Source organism: Nematolebias whitei, chromosome 10, assembly GCF_014905685.2.
Source record: "Nematolebias whitei isolate Nwh7 chromosome 10, NemWhi1, whole genome shotgun sequence".
In the NCBI taxonomy this organism is placed as follows: Eukaryota; Metazoa; Chordata; class Actinopteri; order Cyprinodontiformes; family Rivulidae; genus Nematolebias; species Nematolebias whitei.
The window spans coordinates 13181698-13207473 of NC_056507.1; the positions used below are offsets into that span (position 1 = coordinate 13181698).

General features: G+C 37.9%; 3 protein-coding genes across 3 annotated transcripts in view; 1 reads left to right on the plus strand and 2 right to left on the minus strand.

Annotated features, from left to right (window-relative positions):
* anpepa (alanyl (membrane) aminopeptidase a) overlaps positions 1-3395 on the plus strand; it is a 28306-nt gene extending 24911 nt beyond the window's left edge. Inside the window, exons 19-20 of the mRNA XM_037682655.1 lie at positions 355-418; positions 3064-3395. Coding sequence (XP_037538583.1) covers positions 355-418; positions 3064-3213 — 214 coding nt within the window. The 3' untranslated portion in view covers positions 3214-3395. The remainder of the gene's footprint in view (positions 1-354; positions 419-3063) is intronic.
* A 1827-nt stretch (positions 3396-5222) lies between these two features.
* Positions 5223-12757, minus strand: arpin (actin related protein 2/3 complex inhibitor). The gene is made up of 6 exons (XM_037682657.1): positions 12594-12757; positions 12109-12184; positions 10241-10373; positions 9828-10034; positions 7504-7667; positions 5223-5582 (listed from the first exon to the last, which is right to left on the minus strand). The coding sequence occupies exons 1-6, from the start codon at positions 12683-12685 to the stop codon at positions 5574-5576; spliced, it is 681 nt and encodes a 226-aa protein (XP_037538585.1). The 5' UTR covers positions 12686-12757; the 3' UTR covers positions 5223-5573.
* A 1474-nt stretch (positions 12758-14231) lies between these two features.
* fam169b (family with sequence similarity 169 member B) lies at positions 14232-24770 on the minus strand. Its single transcript, XM_037682658.1, has 7 exons — positions 24645-24770; positions 24057-24159; positions 23892-23977; positions 22212-22377; positions 17872-18054; positions 15354-15487; positions 14232-14510 (listed from the first exon to the last, which is right to left on the minus strand). Exons 1-7 carry the CDS (start codon positions 24768-24770, stop codon positions 14232-14234), a joined length of 1077 nt encoding a protein of 358 aa, XP_037538586.1.
* Positions 24771-25776: the final 1006 nt, after the last annotated feature.

Genomic DNA, 25776 nt, shown 5'->3' on the forward strand with positions numbered 1-25776 from the left:
ATATATATATATATATATAGATATAGATATATAGATAGATAGATAGATAGATAGATAGATAGATAGATAGATAGATAGATAGATAGATAGATAGATAGATAGATAGATAGATAGATAGATAGAAACAGCACCTTTTATATCAGTGAGTTATTTTGATGAAATTGCCAATGTCTGATATTTTATCGCTAATATCAGCCGATACCTATACCATGCTGATAATATTGTGCATCCCTATTAAAAACATTTTATTTTCATATACTGGGTCCTTTAGTTTCTTTACAGTATAAATAACCAGAATTATTCTTCCCATTTTTATTTCCTGTGCGTTGATTATTACTGTTGTTGTGTTTCCAGTGGTCCAGCCGGCCTTTTAGAGGGAGTAACCAGCAGGTTTTCCACACCGTTTGAACTCGCTGAGGTAATTTATTCATTTTATCTTGAAGTTCTAATTGTGGCATCAGCTGAAACGCATGTTCAGTTTGCACTAAGCAAGTCAGAAACACCCAGATAACCTTATCAGACAGAGATCATCGTGACGTAGACCCACGATGAGTCATTCTTATGTTTTGTTCACCTTTGAGCCTTGAGTCAAAAGTTAAGTAATTGAATTTTTATGATTTGTTTTTAAATCTGATCAATTTTTTACATTTATGGAGCTTCTCTAGGGAAATGTAATAATGCTTCATATCCATAACTTAGTTTTTGAAATTTTCATCCATATTTAGATAGTTTAGCTTCAATTATTTATGAGTAACTCTTATAATTCTTAGTTAATTCACTTCTTCTTTATTTTAATTATTAAAAATGAAGTTAATTTGAGCATTTTAGTGTTTAAATGTTAGCATTAGTTAAGGTTTTCAACTGTCCATCCATAATTTTTATCGTTTCAAATAATTATCTACTTTTTCTCGCTAACCATCAAAATTCCATTCCTTCAAGGACTTATTGGCCTTTTAATGTATTCTGTAGGAGGGTCGGTTTCTGCTCATTGACGTAAGGTGCTGCCATACTATGGGCTGAAACTTACGCCATCGCAAACTGAATTTGAATTCCCGTTTTGAAACAATTTTACTAAATTGAAACTGAATTAATTTGCTTTGAAAATGTAGTTTTATAATTCAGTTTCAAATTCAACATTCAGTTTGTTGTGTCACACATCCAGGTCCTTCCAGAGTAATCAATCGTAGATTGACGTTTCCCCATCAGTGAAACTTCCTTTAAGGAAATGTAGATATGTGGTTCATTCTCAAGAAGGCAGTAAAACACAAAGAAGAAAAATAGAAAAACAACTTCCTTTTCAGCACATTTGTCGAAATGTGTTGTGCCAAAAAATGGTGATGATCTGCCAAAAATCGATTTGTGCTGTGGGAGCTTGCCCAATATGCTGTTTCAGTTCCTCGAAATTTAACAAGATTAATAACTAAAACTATTGTTTGCTTGAGCTTATAGCAAAGGTGTGTCTCCGTTTACTTTTCCTTCATAAATGCACTTTAATGGTCAAAAAAAGCTTCATTTCACCACCTGCGTGAAGTCCCCCCCCACCCCCGCGACCTTCTTCAAATCCAACAAAACTGGTGTCAAACATTTGTGCAGCAAAAGTTTTCGTTTTTGCCGCTATCATTTTATATTAATAAATGTTTGCAGAGGTCATGAAAGGTCAACCAGCCCCCCCCCCCCCCTTTTTTTTTCAAATCAGACAAAATTGGTGTCAATCAACTCGGCTACATTTGTGCAGCAAATATTTCCGTTTGTGCTGCTTTTGTTTGAAGATATTAATGAAAGTTTAAAGGTCAGTTCCCTAACCCTCATGAACAGATTTTCGTTGACCTTTGACGACCTCTGGAAACATTTTTATTAATAACTTTGAAATGTTAGCGGCACAATCAAAAATTGTACTGCACAAACCAGCACAAATGGAGCACAAACTTTTGACCCCAATTTTGTTAGATTTGAATAACGTGTGTGTGTGTGTGTTTGTGTTTGGGTGGGGTTTGACCTTTTGACCTTTAAACTTTCATTAATATCTTCAAAGTAAAAGCAGCACAAACGGAAATATTTGCTGCACAAACGTAGCCGAGTTGATTGACACCAGTTTTGTCTGATTTGAAAAAGTGGGGGGCTGGTTGACCTTTCATGACCTCTGCAAACATTTATTAATATCTTTAAAATGATAACGGCACAAACAAAAATTTTTGCTGCACAGAGCAGCACAATTGCTTGACACCAATTTCATTTGATTTGAAGAAGGTGGAGGGGCCAACTTCACTCAGGTCATTTCGCCTGTTTGTTCAATTCTGTTAAATTATGAACCATAATCAATTTTTTGTTGCCGTAATCGATTTTTGGCAGGCTGCCAAAAAAAAAAAAAAAAGGTTTTATTGACCATTAAAGTTCATTTATGAAGGAAAAAGTAAACCGAGACACACCTTTGCTATAAGCTCGAGCAAACAAACAATAGTTTTAGGGGTTAATCTTGTTAAATTGCGAAGAACTGAAACAGCGGGTCCTCTCGTGCAAGCTCCCGCGGCGCCAATCGATTTTTGGCAGACCATCACTTTACTTTTTGGCACGACATGTCGTGAAACATCAATCTGTCAATCTGCGTTCAGTTACTCTGGAAAGACCCGGACGTGTGACACAACAAACTGAATTTTGAAATTGAAACTGAATTATAAAACTGAATTTTCAACGCAACAAACCATTAAATTCAGTTTCAAAACAGGAATTCAACTTCAGGTTGTAATTGCATAAATTTCAGCCCATACGCTGCTTTGTCTACCTCAGGTATCTGCAGAAGGTAAAGTCCCTGCAGGGCACAAGAGCTTAACTTCTGACCTTTAGTCAACCCCGTTAGCTCAAGTGGCTCCATTTATCATCTTCATCTGAACGTGCAGCTGACGTTCACAGACGCAGCTGAAGTCTCAAGGCTGAAAACTCGAGTAATGTCAGGTTGAAGTCCGGCAAAGCCCAAAACCTGAGACAGAAATCGGAAATGTGTTCAGAAACGTCCTCTGTGGGTCGGTGTCCTAACGTTGTGCGTTGATTGTGTGTTTGTGTGGACAGCTGACGCACTTCATCAACTCGGAGATAGACGGTGCCTTAATGACCGGGCAGCGGGCCATAGAGCAAACCCAGGTCAACATCCAGTGGGTCAGCGAGAACAAAGCCATCATCCTGGAGTGGTTCGAGAGAGAGACTGCTCACTTGGAGTAACAGAAGCAGCGTTTATCGCTTCATCCATCCGTGGTTCTGACGGTTCGGCTCATCAGACGACTGTAAACCAGAACTTAAAGGTTTGCATGGGGTTCAACATGGCAACCCGAATGAACCATGAAGTGCTGCAGACTGTAAGGCGTGCGGCGTTGTTTATGTAAATATTATTATGCATTATTTATAGGGTGATACAACTATAAACACTTAACTTTGTTTATTAATTTTAAGCGGATTTTACATCCGGTAATTATAAATTCGTCTGTTTATGAAAACAAAAAGGTTTTGTCTTGTTTGCTGCTGCCTGCGTATCAAAACGTTTCACAAACTGAATGCTTTTATTTTTTTAAACATCCGTTTCTTCCCTTCTGATGAGGTTAAATCAAAAAGTTTCAAAGCAGCGCCCCAAATCCTGCTGCTGATCTTTAGACGTGCACAACTTCTGCACGTTTCCTCGAGCGTCTTAGATGATTAATCATCATCACTGTTGCCGTTTAGGTGGAAAAGTTCTGAAATAAAACATTCTTATTGTGTTAAACAAACATTTCTTGTGGTGTTTTCCAGCAGCCAAATAGCTAAGGTGTATCTGTGAGAGTCTGTCTGTTAGCAAAATATCTCATGAACCATGGATGGATTTTAAGGAAACTTGCAGAAAATCATTGGATGTATGTCTAACCCTATTCAAGATGGCCGCCACAGCCAACTCAACTCTTGACTTTAGGAACAACTTGCTCCAGTGTTTCAAAGCCCGTCTGAAAATTCACTTTTACCATTTGCTTTTATTCCAGTTCAGTTTGAGTTCCTTCACATTTCTGCTTCTTTGCATTACCGTATTTTTCAGACTATAAGGAACACTTAAATCCTTTAAATATCTCAAAAATCCACAGTGAGCCTTATCATCTGGTGCGCCTTATGTATTAATTCTGTGCTTACTGACCTAAAACCGATTTTATGTGGTACATGGAACTCAAAAATATGTCAAAATGAACTTGTTTTGCTTAATGCGCCATATAATATGAAAAATATGGTAATTTCTTTTCCGCCATTTTTTTTTGTCCACCTGTTGTATTTTTTACTTAATTTCTGTTTGTTGTAAAGCACTTTGATCAATGTTGTTTAAATTTCTGCTACATAAATAAACTTGACATATTAGACCCATTAGAAAACACAAAAATAGCTACAGATAACGTCAATTTTGCAGCAATTGTGCTAAAATTTAGTGTGGTAGTAGCTGAGTTAGTCACAATATATAGTTTGACATGATTTGAGTTATTTTCAAAGTTTGCCCAAAATGGCTACAACTTATTTCTCATGATCTGAAAGGTGATGACCAGCATGCAATATTTGAAGGAATGCTAAGCCTTAAATTATTAGGACATTTTATGCATTAATTGAAAACCAAACCCCTAATCGTTATTCCCACTTACATGAGCCATTCAGTTTATGCAAATAGAGAATTTACACCAAACACAGAAGTTCTTCTTTGTTTTTTTTTCTTTCTTCTAAACCTTCAACAGTATTCAAAGCAAATGGTCATAAAATGAACATTTCAGTTAACTCTTTAGTCATCGCTGCACTGCAGATTCACTTAGAGTCGCTGATTTAATCATAAAAGCAGATTTATTTTACTTTGATTGCACAACATGATCAGAGCAGATTCAGAATGTGGTTTTCTTCAACTAAAGCAACTTTTCTTGGTGCTGGGAATAAAAAACAAGAACTATATATGAATTAAGACATGCAATAAGCTACATTAAAAGCTTAAGAAAAAAAAAACACCAAGTATGTTATTGCTTTAAACACCCCAGGTTGTTTTAGTATTTAAGAACAATGTGGTTCACATCACAGCCTTCCATGAGCAAACACTGAACTGTTGCGATTCATTTTAACAATAAATGGGAACTTTAATAGGCGGACCCAAAGGTCAGAAGTTACCTATATGTTTGTATTCTTGGTTAAAGTTATCAAACATTTATTTGTTAAAATTGAATAAAAGTGTGATCACACTCAAGCCTTTTGTAGAAATCATTTAGTCGTGGACAGATGATAATCAGATGTTTTTGTAAGTTCGAAAGCTAAAGAAAATTAAAAATGTGCAGTGAGACAAAGCTTTTTAACTGGAAACAGCTGTTCATGTGGAACAGGCTTTAAATATTATCCGTCTTCCAATTTGGAAAGGTAAATAATGGCAGCGTGCGAGTGTGTGGGAATACAAGAAGAGAAATGTAAAGTACACAACGCTGACAGAGAGAAAGTGTTTTTTTGTCCCAAGCTGTGGACGTGACGTACGGTTTTCAGCCTGGAGGCCAGAGGACTGCTTAACATCCAGCCAGAGGTAGAGCTGATGAGAGGAGGTGGTTTCCTCAATCATCCTGAGGGAGACAAAGAAACAACATTCAGCCACAGATGGATTCTGCTGCACCGTTCCCGTCAGAATAATCAGGTTGTTTTTCAGATCATAAAAATAAAGAGCATCTGTTTAAAACTGACATCTAAATAAATCTTAATCCATTCAGAAAATGTAGCTGCCGCCTTTGGTTGCTATATGAAATATTTTGTAACCGAAGCTGATGTTTCAAAACGGGTTCGAGTCAGTGTTTGTGCTGATTAATCAAAAATCTACCTGGCAGGAATTGTTCCGACATCCTGAAACAAACAGGCTTTGACTGCTGATGTTTTTATTTTTCTTAAAATAGAACAGCATTTATTTATTTTTTTGTTGTTGTTTATGCGTAAAGTAATACTGTACGATGAAATTGGGAATGGCAGGACATTATTGGGCATTTCAGGAGCGCCTAAGCATTTGTAGCACCAATTATAATAGCTAGTTACAGTGAAAAATGTTAAAACTCAACAGGAATAAAAAGAGGAATCATTGCGACATCAGCCTATAGAACCAACTCTTTCCGTAGATTTTTAATTATCCTGCAACGATTGTAGAAAAAATAAACTCGTCCCAGTTCATCCGCAAAAGATAAAACAAAAAGAAAAAGACATGAGTTGCCATCTTTAGGGATGTCCGTTAGATCTGAGCGTTGACAAAAAAACAACCAAGGGGAATGTGTGTAAAAGATTCATGTTCTGCTGGACTTACTGTACAAAATCACTTTTTTAAAAGGTCCACTTTAAAGAAATCCACAGATAATGTCGTCTGTTGTGTGAGTGAATCCTGGCTGTTTTCATGTTATCACAGCTACACAGAGATGATCTATTCTTACTGTAGGTTAAACTAAATATTTATAAAGCAAAGTGTCTTTGCCCTTTGAACAATATCAGAACTGATGTATTGGTGCTGAATACTGACGGTTTTAACACTAAAACATAACGTTGCTCGTGATTTGAGTATTCTTTTACTTGAACGTGCATTTGTACAAAGATAAAACTCTCTAAAAGAGCACAGAATGTCTTGATTTCAGCTCCCTGCCTCCTCTGCTCTGCCGCCTGCAAGCGCTCTTGGCCACGCCCACTTCTTCACTCTGTGCGGTGAACAGCTGATCAGCTGCAACAGGAAGTTTATCCTGCAGTGTGGGCTGCACACATGTGCAGCAGGTGCTAAATAATTTAAACTAATTTATTTTAAATAAACAATCCATGCCGATCGTGCGGCTCATCCATCATCAGCCAATTGTGTGTCATGTCCAGTCTTATTTTGAAAAACCGCGATAGAGCAAGTCCGCAATAAACAAATTAATTTTATGTTGCTCTATTCTTTTATTTTATTCTATGTCTTGTGATTGCATTTATGTCTTATTTGGTCCTGTAACTGCTTAAAATGTGTATAAATAAAGCAAGTACTAGTACTTTAATGTACTTTTAAAATAAACCTGGCACTTACAGTTTGAAACTTTTTAATAGTTTAGATTTATTTTCTAGCTTGCTGGCACACAAGTCTTTATAAGTTTGTCACTTACTAAAGTGAAATGTAATTCCTAATTTCACTCTGATATGGTGTACAACTAGGACTACCAAACAGTTTGCTGATAATCACAGAGTTGTTGAACCTTCGTATAATTAACAGCACAGCTGAAATATTTCATATATAGTAATGTTAGATATTACATGATTTCTTCTATTTTTACAATAATGATGTATAAACCACTTCCTGTTTTGAATAAGTAAAGTATCACAGAATCACAGCTGTTTGAAAATGTTCATGCAGTTTGCAGCTGATATTTAGAAATTTTTGAGAAAGATTTCCACAAATTAGCAGGAAAATATGGGCTAAATATTTCCGAATTAGATGCACATTTCTAATCCAGCTGTTGATTTTATCTGATGTGACTTTGAACTCACCCATTCATCCTCCTCTGCTCCCTGTCCTCCTCCTTCGGGCTGCTGAGAATCGCCGGCATCCGCCTTATTGGCCATTATTTTGTCTGTCCATGAGGCTCCGGCCTTTTCATCGCCTGCGAAGTTACACTTGGTCACATTTCCACCATCCACTTTGGCTAAAGAAACTTGGAGATGAAGAAAAACAATTGTTAAAGATTATCAAAGCATCAAAAACGTTGAGTTTTAAATGATAATAGGCATAAATGTCACAACAGGACGGGTCTTATGTTCCTTTAAATGTAAGAATATGTTGAATTGTGGCCTGGTCACGTTGTAAAGTTTGCAGATGATACAGCGGTGGTGGGATGCATCACAAACAATGATGAGTCCAGCTACAGGCAGGAGGTGGAACACCTGGAGAGCTGGTGCAGAGAGAATAACCTTCACATCAATGTGAAGAAGACAAAGGAGATGATTGTGGACTTCAGAAGGAACAAAAACACCTACACCCCCCTGAACATAAGAGGATCTGCGGTGGAAGTGGTCTCCAGCTACAAGTACTTGGGTGTACACATGAATGACAACCTCAGCTGGAGCAACAACACCACCAGCCTGATCAAGAAAGCTCATCAGAGACTCTACTTCCTCAGACGGCTGAGGCGAGCTGGTCTGGGAAGCTCAGTCCTCACCTCCTTCTACAGGTGTGCAGTGGAGAGCATCCTGTGCTCGAGCATCAATGTGTGGCATGGAGGCTGCACAGCTGCAGAAAGAAAAGCTTTGCAGAGAGTGGTGAAGGCTGCACAGAAATCTGTCGGAATCAGCCTCCCCACCATCACAGACATCTACACCTCCAGATGCAGGAAGAGGGCCACCTGCATCATGAAGGACCCCACCCACCCAGCACACACACTTTTTGCCCCACTCCCCTCAGGAAGGAGGTTAAGGAGCATTAAGTGTAGAACCACTAGACTGAGGAACAGCTTCTACCCTGAGGCTGTTAGACTCATGAATCTCTAACTAGAATAATCACTGTGAAAAACCATATCATGTTGCTGCTGATCTGTTTCATGTTGCTGCTGATCTGTTTCAATGTTGGTGTGTTCATGCGTGCACATCTGCTCACAGACTCATGTTCATGTTTGTGCTGATGTTCAATGTTTTATGTTATGAGTGCTTAGTGTATATTTAGTTGATGTTTTTCTTAGTTCATATCTTAGATGTTATTACTGTTTTTCTTATACATTTTATTGTTGGATGTAACTGGGACCCTGTGTACATAATTTCGTTCCACCACATGTACCACATGAGGTGCGAATGACAATAAAGAAACTCTGACTCTGACTCTGACTCTGAAACAAAAACCCAGACTTGTTTAAAGTCTGTAAAATGAAAACAAGACAGATAGCCATCAGTTGCTCCCTCATGTTCTGCATTATTGAGGTTTTGACTGAAACAGAGGTTTAACTTCACTTATTTATGTGAAAGTTACAAGGTGTAGCGATATCTGATGGTTTTTGTCTTCAAGTTGTTTTAAACAAACGAGACGTGGTCTTGTTTTTAAATTTTTCACTCATTTGTTAAACTGAGAACAATCGGTTTACTTCAGGTAAGACACTGATTGCTCATAGCAATTCCGAACAATCCCACTACAAAAAGGCAGAACTATCCGTTTAAAATTTGTTAAATATAACCGTGCATGATTAATAAGAGACAACTTATTACGTTGTCTCATTAGTTATCAAAAACTAAGCCCAAATGAGGCAGAATTGTGCATAATACAAAATGTTTTTAATTTATTTTTATTTTTAATCAATTTTAAAATAATATTGTGAGGGGTTTATTTAATTATAATTAGTTACAGGTCTTTATGACTTTTAAAGGAAGGAAAAATGGAAACATAAAGCTGCAATCACAAAACTATTTTCTAAAACCCATTTATGACTACTGACTTACTTTTAACAACTATTGCAAAAAACTATAATAAGATGAGGTAGTTATTACAAATATAGGTGCAGGTCTGCAGAAACCAAAGTGAATAAGTACAAAGTTGTTCTCTTTATTCTTTTAAACAAATAGGCACCTATTTTAGATTTAATCGCAACAAGCACATTTTATATGCTGTATTAAAACTTTTTTTTTTTAAGAGTAACTTCACAGTCAATTAGTTATTTTTAAGTACTGGATACTTTACATTATGAAATTATTTTTAAATAGCTTAGATGTTAGCTCACCTTACAAACTTGTATTAAGTCTCTTTAGTAAAAGTGTTCATGAATGGAAATAATATAAAAAAATATATAAAAAAAAACATGTTCAAAGTAAAACAGCAGCTTCTGCAGACTCACATATGAAAGGACCGTTTCCTCTGGTCTTCAGACGTACTTCCTGTCCCGCTTCCAGCTCTGTTTTGTCCATCTCCGACTCTGGGTACCAGAAGGCCCATGTCCCAGACGGTCGGTGCTTGTCGGTGATTTTAACCAGCTCAGATTTGTTAATCATCGCAGAAAGCTGCTCTTCAGTCAGACGGTCCGACTCCCCCTTAGCCTCCACCTCTGTGCACACAGAACATACTTTTAAGCTAAAAACATATTAGAGGGATGTAAAATCTTCTTAACCATACACATACCAAAAAAAAACATGTTTAGCAGAGCCAAGAGTATCAGAAGATTCTTAAGAACTCTAAAAATGATTCATTTAGTCAGTGTGTTAAGTATTACTGATTAAATGCAGGGATATAGGAGACGGAGAATAAACTCACTGTAGGAGGACATGAGGAAACCAGTGTTGACCTTTTTGGTGTCACTAAAGTTTGGCTCCACTTCCTTCCCACTGGCATCAAACTTCCTCTGGTGGATGCGACTGGGTTTGATGTAAATCACATAGAAACGAACCTGACAGGTGAAGGAGGCAGGACAGCCAAGAGCAGCTAGAGTTAATTTGATCCTTTTTTTACACTTCGATGTGTTTGCACTGATATTACCTAAACTTCTAGTCTTAGCAGTGAATCTCAACCTTTTATGTTTTTTTGTTGTTGTTGTTGTTTTTAGAAAAGGTAATCAGAACAGGTCGGGAGGATTTGTCAAATGTAAATAAAAATTAAATGCAATGCTTTGCAAACCTCACAAGCCCACGCTTTATTCAAAGTGGAATATAAACACATCAAATGTTTAAACTAAGAAATTATATTTTTATTGTATTTTTTAGAAGAAAAAAAGGTAATTTAGAATATGATGGCAGCAACACATCTCACAAAAGTTGTTCCAGGTCCATGTGATCCCTTGTTTCTTTTAACAACAGTCTGTGAACATCCAAGAACTGGGGAGACCAGTTTTTGGAGAGAATGTCGTCTCATTCTTGGCTGATGTAAGATCTTAGCTTTTCAACAGACATGGATCTTCTGGGAGATTATATTGTTCTAAAAACTATATACTGATGGTGTCCCACTAACTGCCCATACCAAAGGAATTACTGCACCCCCATACAGCTTCCCCCTTTACCTCAGTCCATTTTAAATAAACTGATCCAGAGAAGGAGGCTTCATTTCAGGATAATGTTTCCAAGAAGCTTTTTGTTTGTATGTTATATCAAAGTTCATGCGCAATAATCCAGGTAAAAAAATAAATAAATAAATCCAAAAAAAGTGAATTCAGGTCATCCGAATGTTTTTTTTTTATGTTTTGTCCTTCATCCAAAGGACTTCATCAGTCTGAGGAGCCACAACAAACTCAGTCCCACAAGCAGCACACTCACATAGTGGACCTTTCTGGTGATAAGATGGTTTCTGGGGCCCACCCTCTCCCCCTTGTGGCTCCTCGGACTGATGAAGTCCTTTGGATGAAGGATGAAATGTCTCAACAAAAAAAAAAGAAACCATTCAGATGACCTGACTTAACTTGGTTGGATTTTTCCCTGGATTATTGAGCTTGAACTTCGACGTTTGGAACCATTTTGGCCATGGCTGCCGCAGAGGAGTCGACAAGGGAGAGGGTGGGCCCCAGAAACCATCTTATCATCGTCAAACTGGTTGGCCCACTATGTGAGTGTGCTGCTTGTGGGACTGAGCTTGTTGTCGCTTCTCAAACTGATGAAGTCCTTTGGATAAAGGACGAAACATTTCAACAACAACAAAAAGAAACCATCCAGATGATCTGACTTAACTTGGTTGGATTTTCACGATCGAGCTTTAAACAGCATTTGTTATGGCAAACTTCATCTTCTGGATAAAAGATGAAACGTCTCAACAAAGAAGAATCCATCGAGAGGACCTAACTGATCTACTTGAATTATTGAACATGAATCAAGACGTTCGTTAAGTCCTCTTACAGACCAGTTGCCAATCAACCTAAGTAGTTGAAAAATGCTCCTTCGGCTGTTTCTTATTCTAACCACTTACAACCCTTTGTTGCTTTATCCTACATTTTTTCAGATGTGCTGCCATAAATTCCAAAATAACCCACTTTTTTTTTTTCTTAAAAATGAAACAATACATTTGTTTTCACATTTATGTTGACTAAATATGATGGTGAATAAAATGAATAAACATGTTTTACAGTATCTACACAATGTCTCAACTTTGTCATCACTATGGTTATATTAATCAAAAATAATAGTGGTAGTATTAGTTACCTTTTGACCTTTGACATCACTAATTGAATGTCTGGAAACATCCAGCAGCTTTCCTTCTAGCAGCAGCCCAGGACCACTAAGGAGATATTTTAAATCACATTTAGTTCACATATGTGCACAATCAGTGTCTAAGAAGTTGTATTTCATAATTTGTGAGAATTATAAATATCCATTATTTCAGAAAACCTTGTGAGCGACACAAAAATGTCGTCATAATGCTGCCTAACTTATTGTTAGTTTTAAAAATCCAAGTAAAAAATAAAAACATTTGTTTACGTTCATGGTTTCTGCTGTTATTGGTGAGATAACGCCGCAATATGTTCACCAAAACGTTGCCGAATAGAGCCGTATTTATTTTTTCCTTTAAAATCAGCCTTTGTCGAATGTAAATGAAGGTTTGTTTTATATTATGAGTAAAAACAGAAAAAATATATAATTTTCTATTGAGGTTTGGCGCTGTCTGACGCTCAAATTTAAATTATTACCTTTCATATGAGGAGGGGGACCACACACGGTCATATCTCTCATTGTGTACAGGTTTGTTCTGTAAAGACTCGTTGTGATAAATTCTGCTCATCTTTAAATAAATAAAAACAGAAAGTTCTTCCCCTCTCAGATTTTTCCTGTTTCCAAACTTCCTGTTCCTACGTGCAGCGACGTATGAAGGGGTGTGCTCGTTTTTGACGCCTCTTGGTGCCGCCGGCCTGAACGGAGACGTAAAAACGTTTTGCTTGCATTGAGAACAACAACAACAACAACAACAACAACAACAACAACAACAACAACAACAACAACATTTAAACAAAATTAATATAAACAGAAAAAAAATGTAAAAAAAATATACGGGAGTAAAAGCTCTGTTGGTTTGAATTTGCAGAAAAAGCTGAAACGGAGTAGTTTAAATGATAAGAAGCAGAACACTTGCTAAAACTAAAAGGGAATAAATGCTAGCTAAAAATAGCTTGACAAATGTTGCAAAAAGTGAATAGTAGCCATTTTTTGGTAGTGAGAAAGTTAAAGTAGCAAAAGGCTGGTTAAAAGAAGCAAAACGTTAGCTAAAAGTAGAAAAACTAGCAAAAAAAAATTGCATTTGAAGACAATTTTTTTTTTATAAAGAATATTTTAAAGGCATTAAAAACATCTCCGTGTATTTCTGCTGGGAAAGCTTTTGAAAATATAGTTAAACATTTTGGAAAGTATATGTCACATAATCCAAAAGTTGCAGCAGCCATCGCCTAAGGAGCTGAATGTGTTTATTTGTTTTCTTCTTTCAGCTGCTCCCTTCATCAGGGGTCACCACAGAGAACTATCCATCCATCCATCCATCATCTTTTAACCACTTCTTCCATTTTAGGTCACGGGGGTCGCCGGTGCCCATGTCCAGCAATCACTGTGCGAGGGGCGGGGTACACCCATGACAGGTCTCCAGTCCATCACAGGGACACATGGAGACAAACGAGACAAACAACCATTCTCTCTCTCACACACACACCTAGGGACAATTTAGAGTTACCAATCAGCCTAACATGCATGTTTTTGGTCTGTGGGAGGAAACCGGAGTACTCGGAGAAAACCCACCCAGAAATCCACCCAGAAAGGCCCCGGTCCGGGATTTGAAGCAGCGAGCTTCCCATCACAGGCCCACCTTCTCTAACCTCTGCACCACCACTCCTGCGCCAAAATGTTTTGATACATGAATGGCTAAAATAGCACCAACAACGCACAAGTAGTTAGTACCACCAGTTAGTACCATTTGTACTGTTATGAAATAAATATAGGTTTATGAGTTTGTAAATAATTTTCATTTACATTACATTACATTCCAACATTTTGGATATGAGGTTGAAACACAGCAGTGAAGGCTAACCTATGGGGCAGATCTGGTTAGCAGGTCGTAGACTGAGGAAGTCCTCTGGATGGGGGACGAAACGTTTCTCACTTACAGAAACTGGTCTAGATGACACGATGCAACCTTTTTTATTGCTATCTACCTGGATGATTGAGCTTACAATCCTTTTTTTATTTTTTACACAAAGTAAAGTTTCCAATAAGTTCTATCTATACAAATCACATGTGTGTGTGAACAGTTCATCTGGGCTCATCATAAACAGTTTGTATTTTTACTACAAGTTGATGTTTGTTCTTCTGGCTCTCTTGGACAGTTTCTGTGTTCCCTCTGAATTCCCTCTGCTGTGTTTTCTTGATGAAACAATCTTGGATTTCAGTGTTTGAGCCACGATTCGAGGCCTGTTTGGAGAATTCAAATCCAGCTCGTTGGAGTGGGCCGCAGAAAAACATCCTGTCTCGGAGATCTCGCTGCCCGGGGAGCATTCAGCAGAGGCTGTTACCAGGGGAGTGTTCATGTTACAGATGCTGAAAGGGGTCAGGTCCTTCCCACATTCCTGCATGGAGACAAACAGCTTCAAAAGAACTGCCGTCATTTAATTTAATTTTAGTTTCAGTACATCTTCACAGCCTACAATTTAGAATCAGCTTCCTGCAGCCTTACTGCTCCTCATTCATCATCATTATCATCACCAGGAATGTTCTGAAGTGTTCAATTTCTAAAACATTCTACACAATTTTTATATCCGAATTGTTGACATTTCTGAGGTGAGGATCAAATTTTGCAACCCCATTGGTCTGTTGACAAAATATCTCATGAACCACTGGATGAATTGTAATAAAACATTCAGGAAATATTCTCTACAATCAGTTAACCCAATTCAAGATGGCTGCCACAACTAACTCATTGTAGAAAACATAAAAACGGCTATAATTCAGTCAGTTTTACAGTTATTGACCTGAAATTTTGTGTTTTAGTAGCTGAGACTCATCCCAAACATTTTTTTATGACTGCTAATAGATTGTGCAACATCTATATTTAAAATGTAGTCGTTAACTAGTTGTAATCAACCCGGTCTGATAGCACAGGACAGATTTAAATGACACTCAAAGAGAGTTATCATTGGACGAACATATAACTGATGAACTTGAAGTCAAACAATTCAAGATGGCTGCCTTAGCTAAATGACCTTAGCAAACACAAAAATGGCTTCAACTCTGTACATTTAAGAGATATTTTGCTAAAATCTGGTGTGGTAGCTGAGAGTCATGACGTTGTGCGATATCACTTAAGGTTTGATTAAAATGACTGTGATGTTAAATGAATTTAATACGTTAGGTTCTAACAAGGAATGCTGAGAACCTTCTGTACGCTAATCTTAGATAAAACAACGTCTCACCTGCTGCTTGGACGAGTAGCGACCCAGCTGAATGTTGAGCCAGATGTTCCGGCGCTGGGTCCAGCCTCCCGGAGCCTCCACCTCGTACAGACGCTCCCGATGCTGGTCGTGCTGCTGCAGGAACCTCCTGATCACTGAACATCCACACAAAACGTCTCCATTCAGACTTGTTGCATGTATTTTATTCACTGTTGTTATCCCCAACAACCAGTTTGAATTCTGCACCGTCCAGTTCGGTTGCAGAAAAAAGAAGCTACAAGAACAAGTAATTCCCTGCAGTGTTTCCTGCTACTTTGTGCACTCAGGTTTGAGGGCATCCTCGTTCTTCATGAACATCTACACATCACATGCTGTTTATTTAGGGAGTCAGCGTCAGAGAGATCTATTTGTCATACACACCACACGTGATACAGTGGGACGAAACTATGTACATAGGGTCCCAGTTACATCCAACAAACACACAAATTGTAAAGAAAAACTTTAGTAAGATCCTGAGTCATGAACTAAGAATATACTATATTCACTAAACTAAGAATATAATAATTTATATCAATAAGGAAAAACATTTTGGGAACGAAACATAAACTGGGTTACTTTGGATGTTGACCCAGATGTTATCCACACATATGACATTTGTCAGATTAATTGGAATCTGAGCTAAGAAATAAGAAGCTTTTAGCACTAACATTAACTTGGTTTGTAAAATAATGTGGAAAATTGATAAGAAATGGTTTTTTTTTTCTTCAGCTTGTTTTCTAACATCTGTTATGTCTGATAAGTTTCAGGGCTCAGCTTAAAATGCCACAGTCTGATAGTTGTTCCCAGTGTGGTGAATGCAGTCAGTGCAATATTCAGACAACCGATGAAAACAAGATGAATTGCATTTCCTAAAAAAATGGAGTGTGACTGCTTATTGCAGAAGAATTTGCAGAAAAACAGCTGAAATTACCTAAAAAAAAAAAAACATGCTGAAATGCAGCTGAAAGAGGAAAACTAAGCATACTTAAAAGAAAGCAGAAAGAACACATTTGCTGAATTAGGTTTAAATATGCAGAAATGAGCACAAAATTAGAAAATCTGATTTAAAAAAAGCTGAAATTAACTAAATATTTGCTAAAAAGTAGCTGAAAAGGCAGAAAAAAAGCTTAAAGAACCAGAAGGAAGCAGAAAGAGCTGAAAAGAGTTAAAAAAAAAAGTGGAATTAGCTGAAATAACTAAAATTAGCATGAAACAGCTAAATAGAAATGCAGTTGCCAGGAAAAAGACAAAGGAGCTATATGGATGCAGTTAGAGAAGACATGAAGGTCGAGGGCAAAGGATGCAGAGGACAGAGTGAGGTGGAGGATGACTCGCTGTGGCGACCCCTGAAGAGGGAAGCAGAAGCATGAAACAGCTAAATAGTAGCTGAAATAGTAGAAATGGCCAAAAAATGCAGAAATAAGCTGAAACAAGCATAACAAGTTGAAATTAGCATAAAGAAGTTAATTAGTCTGAAAGTAGCAGAAATTACCATGAAAAACTTGAATGTATCTGAGAACAGCTTAAATAAGCTAAAAGATACTTAAAAAAAAAAGGTAGCTGAAAAGTTAAAACATACTTAAATTAGCAGAAGAAAGTAGAAAGAACGTTTGCACAATTAGGCTGAAGGAAATAGAAATGAGCACAAAAGAGTGGAAATGATCTGGAAAAACAGCTGAAATTAGCAAAAAATAAATAAAAATCAGCTGAAAAGTAGCTCAAAAGGGAGAAAGAAGCTTAAATTACAAGAAGGAAATGGAGAGTATATTTTAGATGAATTAGGCTGAAAAATACTGAACTGAGTACAAAAATGTGGAATTAGCTGAAAAAGGTAAAATGAGCATAAAACAGCTAAATAGTAGCTGAAATAGTAGAAAAAGATTTTTTAAAAAGTAGAAATAAGCTGAAAGGAGCAGAAAAATGTTAGAAAGAGCACAAAAAATGTTGTAGTTAGCAAAAAGAAGTTGAAAGGAGAACAAAAACAGCTGACCCCCCCCCCCCCCCCCCAGCTGAAATTAGCTGTAACTAGCTGAAAAAAATGTTTAATTTGCACAAGGAAGCTGAAGCAGAACAAAATGTGAAAGGAGCAGTAAAATGTTGTAAATAGATCAAAGATTGGAAGGATGTAAAATGAGCTCAATTCATTTTCTATGAGGAAAAAAGGCAGAAAAGGCTAAATGTTTCAAAAAGCTAAAGTTGCACCAATCCACAAAGTCATAGCAGGATTGTCCTGGAAGAGCTGAACGTTTTGATACATGATCTGTTGAAGTAGCTTAAAAACTGCAGGACGAGAATTGCGTCAAAAAACGTACGGAAGAAAAATGATCACAATAGAGTGAATGCTTCATAAACATTCACACAACTAGAGGAACTGCAGAGTGATCGCCGAGCGCTGAAAAAAACTGTACAAATGGTCAAAGCATCAAAAAGGAAGCTAAAAGACTGAAAGAAATGAAGATATGACCTAAATAAGGAGATAAACAGGAAGACTTCAGCTGACCTGCTGCCATGCTGGATGATAACGGAGAGCTGACTCCGAGAAACTCCTCGGAGGAGAACGAGGAGCAGAAATCCTGCAGGATCTGCAGGCCGAAGCCTCTCCTCCTGCAGCTCCTCCTCACCAGCACCGTGTCCAGGACGGGCAGCAGGTAGCAGCAGCTGCTCCAGGTGTCACACAGGCTGCCTGAACCAGCACAGGAGGGGGTCACAGCTTTCATTAAAACAACGTTCAGCTGACCGCGCAGGTCTAATTCCTGTCTTTGATGTTTCACGCCAGGAAAATAACTTTTAAAGCAACCTCATTACTCAACACCAAGATTTGAGCAGTAATCACTGTTTTATAAAAGTTTATGGATTCAATCAGGTTACTTTTGGTACATAAAGAAGTAAACACAGTCTTATAGGCTTTACATGCATTCGATGTTTATGAAACAAGAATTTTGAGTAAAATATTCTGGTTTTAATGTTAGCAGGATTTATTACTTACAGTGAAAGTCGTATCTCACGGTGCTGCGACTGTTGGATGCCGGCTGCACTCAAACTTGATTCAAAATTGTGAGAAGATCTGAACATTTTCAGTTTTTGAGTGTTTCTGACCAAGTGAGCAACAAGCTATGGCTCGGCCAATTTTGGAGGAAAAAAAAAGGTTGCTTTTTGTGTGCACAACTTACAAAACTGTATTCTATGTCATGCTATTTGTTTAACTGCCCACGTCCACCTACACCTTAACAGCTGCACTCACAGTTGTGATATAATCTTCTGGAGTACACTTGGAAAATGAAGATGGGCAAATTTGAACCAGTTTTCCAATAATAATTATTTATTATCAGTGTGGTTTTTAGACCTGGGCCTGTGTTCTGTCAGAGAAGAGCTCCCTTGCAGGTGTCAACATGAATCTATTCCACTCGTTTGAGACACACAATGACTTTTTTGAACATGTTCAAATTTCAAGCAACAGGACTGCAACACTCTGAGACTCATAAGAACATCCACAAACATTGTGAGACATTCTTAAGACTCTTGCTGTTTGCCAACTAGTTACAGTCATTTCCTACTGAGATATTACTTCTAGTCAGTGGTGGGCACAGTTCTGCTAATCTGCTAACAGCTAATAATGGAACTAACTTTTTGTTAAACAGATTAGCATTTTCGCTAACTTTGGAAACCGTTAGGAGACCAAATAACGTCCAATAAATTGAGTTACAGTAACTTTAAATCCGCTCAAGCTTTCTGAAGACCTCTCTCAACCTCCTAAAAAGCATACAGAACAACAGTGACACACGAAACAATGTGACATCACCGCCTTCACAGTGCTAACCCCTTTATACGTACTGGAAACAACCTCTGACTTGTGCCAGTTTACAGCCAATGACAGAGACTTCACCATGAATGTCAAACCAAACCTGAACCAAACATTAACACGGACAACTGTTGTCCACACTCAGAAACATCGTAAACACTCAGAAACATCATAAACAGTTAGAAACATCGTAAACAGTCAGAAACATCGTAAACAGTTAGAAAAATCGTAAACACTCAGAAGCGTCATATGTCGTAAACAGTTAGAAAAATCGTAAACACTCAGAAGCGTCATATGTCGTAAACAGTTAGAAAAATCGTAAACACTCAGAAGCGTCATATGTCGTAAACAGTCAGAAACATCATAAACACTCAAACATTGTAAACACTCAGAAACATCGTAAACACTCAGAAACATCGTAAACACTCGGAAACATCGTAAACACTCAGAAGCGTCATATGTCGTAAACAGTCAGAGACGTCGTAAACAGTCAGAAACGTCGTAAACAGTCAGAAACATCGTAAACAGTCAGAAACGTCGTAAACACTCAGAAACGTCGTAAACACTCAGAAACGTCGTAAACAGAAACATTACACACATAATTCCTACAAGGCTACCCAGCCTCCTGTGCAGCTTTGCTTTAATCTGGGGCATACAAATGATTGTGTTTTTGTGTTAATCATGTTTAATTACAAGAACTAAAGTAGCAGAAACTCAAGTCAAAAGGCGGCACACTGCTGCTGCTGTGACGCCGTCTGTCTTTTTCTCTCTCCTGCAGTGTGGGGAGCTGCGTCTCAACTGATGAACTGATGACATTAGTTGTGATGGCCCGCTCGCAGGATTAAACAACAGATTAATTACAGAGAGAATATTGATGATGACGCACAGCAGCTTTGTAGTTAGTTTAAAAATAGTTAACCACAAAGAGGATTGTTAAAGTGAGTTAATTCTTTATAGTAAATGACACAAGGGAGACGTCCGACACACATTGAATGCATCACTCTGTTTCAGCACAGCAGAGTGATGCTCAGCCTCTTTGGTTCAGATGGACAAGTTTAGGCCTGTCACGATAACAAATTTTGCTGGGCGATTAATTGTCTCAGAAATTCTTGCGATAAACGATAATATTGTTTGAAATTTGATAATAATTAGTAATTATTGTAAAATTTAAGAAGAAATATTGGTTAATTTGTTTTGAGTGTAGTACCTTTTTTTCACCACCGGATAGCAGAATAAGACAGTTTGAACCGAAGGATGGATAGTGAGGGAGAGAGCAGCGTGTCTCTTTAAGAAAAATGAGAGGGAGGCCCCATGACATGTCAAGAGCGGTCTCTCCTTTTTTTCAGTTCGGTTTGAGCTCTTTAGCATAGCATTTTCACACAAAGCTTTAAATAAAAATAAAATCAGTAAACAAGTTCTCAGCTTATTTATGCAGAGAAAAACAACTTTTTACATGAAGGCACGGGTTTCAACTGTGAATTTTGGAGCTTCGTCAAGACAGTTTTTTCCCCGAGGTCGGCCTGTTAGCTTAGCTCGTAGCTTAGCTTCTCAGCTTAACTGCTTTTATCGATCCAAAATCGCAATTTTAGATGGTTCAAATAGATTTTAAAGAGAAAAGAGAAAGTGAGGGGTCAGTGAAGAGCACCAGAGTTGAGCCTTTTGTCATCCAGTATCTTCGGTAGAAAGAGAGAGACATAAAGAAACAATAAAGCCGATAAATGAAAATGAGGTCGATAATTTTCATTTATCGTGCGATTAATTGATTTGTTTATCGTGACAGGCCTAGACAAGATTAATTTCTGAAAGCTCACCTCTGAACGGGACATGAACGCTTTACTTGTGATTTATGGACCATTTTGCGTTGTGTTCACTTACAGCGTTGTCACATTGCAGACAGTCTTACATAGTTATCGACAGCAGTGGATGATAAAAGTTAAGAGCTTTAGTCTGATTCATGCTCAATAATCCAGGCGGAAAAATCTAACAAGTCCTCTTGACAATTTCTTTTTTTTTTCATCTGTCATCCAACTTCATCAGTCCAAGATGCTGCAACAAACAGTCTTAGAAACAGCACCTTTACATAGTGGGTCAACCAGTTTGATGGTGCTCAGGTGGTTTCTGTAGTCCGCCCTATCCCTCCAACTTGTTTGAGGCAGTCATGGCATCATAGTAGTTGACCCACTATGAGGAGGTGCTATTTATAAGACTGAGTTTGTTGCAGCTCCTCTGACTGATGAAGTCTTTTGGATGAAAGATGAAACGTTTCAACCAAAAGAAACCACCCAAAAGACTTGACTTTACTTTGTTGGATTAGCGCTTTAGCATTAGCTTCCGCAAATATGTTTAACCTGTTTAAGGGTTTAGCATTTGCAAACCTAAATTTTGGGTTAGCTGTGCCCACCACTGCTTTTAGTGTACTAGAAGCTGCCAGCTTGAATGTGCAGATCAACTGACACTGGAGGTTGGAGGTGTAGGAAACGACTTTTAGACCACGCAGATCTCAGCAGACTTTCTCACTGAAATGCAATTTTGAGTCCAACACTTGCAGGATTTGCTTGTATAAGAACAGGAAATAGAAACTAAAACTCCACAGCCCTCAGTCTGGCCTTTGTCAAAACACACAACAGAGTTTATGTAAATGGATCTGCCTGAGCCTGAGTGCTGTCATACTGTAAAGCTCTTCAGCTCCTAAATATCCCCTGAATGAACTGCAGTGTGTTTGCTTGAAGCTGGGCAGGTACTGCGGAGCTTTGTGGTGCTTAAAGCTACTGCAAAATAAACTTTAATTACTGATATTTGTATGGTTGAATGATAAATTAATGAAAACTTACGTGATTTACAGCTACAGATACTTGAGGTTGAGTCTAATAAAGCAAAATACAAACAAAATGTATCGTGTTGACAATAAAAACCCTGTTTTTCTGCGCTGCACAACTTCTCGGGCAGAATCCTTTCAAATGTTGAACTTCTTTTAATTCTCCGTCAGATTATGTTTGTGTGCGTTATGTCACATTACGTGGTTTTATCTCCCTCCACCTCACCTTTGTGTTTGATGGTGTAGAAGCCCACCGCCTGGTTGTCCGTCCACAGCACTTTGCAGCTCTCCGTGCGGGGGTGCAGGGAGAACAACACCTCCCCTTGTGAAGGAGGTCTCTCCACAACTTGACTGAGCAGGAACACAATCACCCTCTCCGTCGTCGACTGCACCTGTTGACGGGACAGTTTGGGACTGGTTTTACTTCTTGTGTGTTTTAATCTCCAATATAAAAATCCACACCAATCCACACAAACAGAATGAGACTAACAGCCAGGGCAGCTCCTCAGAGGACTAGACTGAATCAATAAAACAAAAGAAGCAAACTTCTGAATAAAAACAGGAACAATAAATTAAAATGGAGTCTTGACTGCATTTGTCAGTTCCCTCACGCGAGTCTCAGAGGTGTGCAGTTATATCACTTGAGTTTTAAACATGTTCAAAACATTTGTGTGGCAAGTTTTCTTGGGTGTCTTAAATCCATCTCAATCTGTATTTTTACAGCTGCATGGAAGCTCTTTGACAGAAAACGTGTCCAAGTCTAAAACCACATTCATGATAATTAAAAATGTGTCCAAATCTGTGTGTCTTCATTTTAAAAGTGTAATCCCGTAGATTAAATCACAACCATGGGGTCAGCTGCACGGCAAAGTGGGTACAAAAAGAGAAGAGGTGAGTATTTACGGGCGGAGGTGGGCGATAAGATAAGATGCACAGCCAAGAAATCAGTTTTGTAAGATGTGAACACAAAAAAGGACAAGAATTTAGAAAACTGGCCGTTCAAAATGCGGCTGCATGGCTCGCTGGTCACAGCGCAATGGAAGCTTCTGATTGTCAATGTAATCTGACAATTTACAGATTACCTCAGCAATCCATAACCAGAAGCATAAGTAACCCTGAAGGCACATTTAGATATTAGGAGATCATAAAAATGATGCAGCTAAGGATGCTCTAAAGCAGATGTGGGCAATTTAAGGCCCGGGGGCCAAAAGTGGCCCTTGGACAATCTCCATCAGGTCCCCCCAATATCTTTAGTTACAAAATAAACAATCTTATCTTTTTTTTTTAAAGATTGATTAAAAAACAGCAATTTATTAACAAGACTTAAGTAAATTAAATTAAACATCTTAATTAAAACATGTTTTAAATCGTTTCCAGAACTAGACTGAACCTTAAAAACTTGGAAATACAAATATATAACTTTGTTTGGCATATTCCCACTAACATGTATAACATGTTAAGCTAACGTGTATAATATATCGTCACAAGAGCCATTTTACAGAATACCGTTTGTCTTATGTTCCTAAAGGATATTGGATGGGTTTTATAAAGCATGCTAACTATGCTAATGACAAAGCCTGAAAAAGGTCTTCTAGATTATCTGTCATAAAGTAAATTAATTTTCCAAGTAGGGGGCCCTTTGATTGCTTTAAAACTCTTGATGTGGCCCTTTGGAAAAAAAAAATGTTGCCCACCTCTGCTCTAAAGGCAGTAATTGCATGGTTGAAACTCCTCATGCTGATTTGACCAAATATTGTAAACCTTTACTGGGTCAAAAATTACTCCCAAGCTATTTTTTTCTGTGAAAACAAAGTTTTAAACCAAACAAAGTCACAAAACGTATCTAAACTTGACCACTAAATGGTTGTGATGTTTTCATATGAAAAAAAACAATTGGCACACTGACCACCACCAAGCCACTTCTGGATTTACTGGATGTCCGCAACACATCATCCAAACGCCACCATTTGTCACGCAGGTACAAAGCCACGACTGGAAGATGAACACAGAGCAGCAGGCGTTAGCCGTTTTCTGGATTGGGGTGTCCATCGAGAGAAGTGTACCTCAAAACCTTGTGATGGATCTTCTGGAGGATGGAGTGCCAGAAGCACACGGGCAGGATGGTCATCGTCGAACAGCTGCAACGGCCTTATATTGGCTGTTGTTATGGCAATCTGTGCAGAAAGGAAGATTTTAACTTTTATGTAAAAATTCCAGTGTTACAGAAAGAATCAGGTGACGCAATCAAACTCAGAATACTAAATAATTTCCTTGCGTATATTACTTACACAGTTATCTAAAAATCACAGCTAAAATCAGACAAATTTAAATTAACAAATTTTGAGTGACTCACTGTCTCTATATAGAATACAGTTTTATTGTAATCACAAACAACAGTGAACAATTAATATTAACTTTTTTGGTACTCAAGCCAATAATTTATCTGGTTCTGTGAAGAAATATAAACAATTCGTTATTTTTAGGTCCAAATTTGATCATTTCACTTGTTTCATGAGAAAGAAATGTATAGATCTTTGTTTTATTTTTTGTTTTTAGAAGGATAAAGCATGCCTTAATTGTACAAAAAAAAAGTTTATTCATTATTATGTTAGTTCTTTAACCTTTTTCTTAGTTAAAAACTATAAAAGTCATGTGTTACCTTTGAGGTTTGGGAAGACTCAAACCACAAGTTAGTGCATGGTGTTGCGTTCAAGGACGACAGGTAAAGTTCAGCTGCAGACACCAGCTCAGTGTCCTCCACAGGTGGAAAATCAACAGGAAACATTACCTCCAAGAACAGGATATACTTTATATCAACTGTATTTAAAGCATGTGTTTAATAATAAATTATGTGTCGTTTCGACCAGCATTAAGAAATTTGAACATTTAAAAATCTAGGCAGAGACAGAAGCGAAGAAGAGAGCGGTCCCATAAACTTCTTCCAAATGAACAAGACATTTTTTTATAAACAGGGATGAAACAAATATTAGCTAAAAAAAAATCATGGTGTGCTGTCCGCGAAGACATAAAGGAAGACGAAATATAGTTTAGAAACGACAGCGAGTTCGTGATTTCTGCATTTCGACTTTGTCGTATCAAAAACAGCTCGTCTGTGTTTAACAGCGACTTCAACGATGACAACAGAAACCCGTGACGACGCCATAATTAATGTTCATAGCTGAAGAAAATAACGACTTATCAATTGCTTACCTCACTTTGTAATGAAAGGAGAACGTTTTAAGGCTACCTGTAAAATCTCGTTCCTGTACTAAACTTTGACACCACTGTTCCGACGTTGTTTTTGGCCCACAGCGCCATCTCTTGGCGGAAATGCGTTTTTGTCCCAGACAGGCCAGACCGGAAACACTTTGCATGAGCGTCAATATAAAAGCACATATTTGTAAATGTTAATAAAATAATAATATTAATAATAAAACAATATAGAGTGTAACATGCTTCCATCCATCCATTATCTTTACCCACTTCTTCCTTTTCAGGTCACAGTGGGCACCAGTGACCCCTGTGTACAAGAGTCAGGCACACGAAACAAACAACCATTCACTCTCTCACTCACACCTATAGGGACAATTTAAAGTTACCAATGAGCCTAACATGCATGTTTTTGGTCTGTGGGAGGAAACCGGAATACCTAGAGAAAACCCACGCATGCACGGAGAGAACATGCAAACTCACCCAGAAAGGTCCCAGGCTGGGATTTGAACTGGTAACCTTCTCGCTGAGAGGCAACAGCTCTACTAACTGAGCCACCGTGCTGCCCTGTGTAACATACT

Coding starts and splice junctions, on each gene's coding strand:
- fam169b (XM_037682658.1), bottom strand. CDS start 24,770: ATGTTTCCTGTTGATTTTCCACCTGTGGAGGACACTGAGCTGGTGTCT. Junction 23,978..24,056: donor TCCAGAAGATCCATCACAAG/GTTTTGAGGTAC, acceptor TTCATCTTCCAG/TCGTGGCTTTGTACCTGCGT. Junction 22,378..23,891: donor CCAGAAGTGGCTTGGTGGTG/GTCAGTGTGCCA, acceptor TCCCGTCAACAG/GTGCAGTCGACGACGGAGAG.
- arpin (XM_037682657.1), bottom strand. CDS start 12,685: ATGAGCAGAATTTATCACAACGAGTCTTTACAGAACAAACCTGTACAC. Junction 10,035..10,240: donor TTTCCTCATGTCCTCCTACA/GTGAGTTTATTC, acceptor CTGTGTGCACAG/AGGTGGAGGCTAAGGGGGAG. Junction 7,668..9,827: donor AGGAAACGGTCCTTTCATAT/GTGAGTCTGCAG, acceptor TTCATCTCCAAG/TTTCTTTAGCCAAAGTGGAT.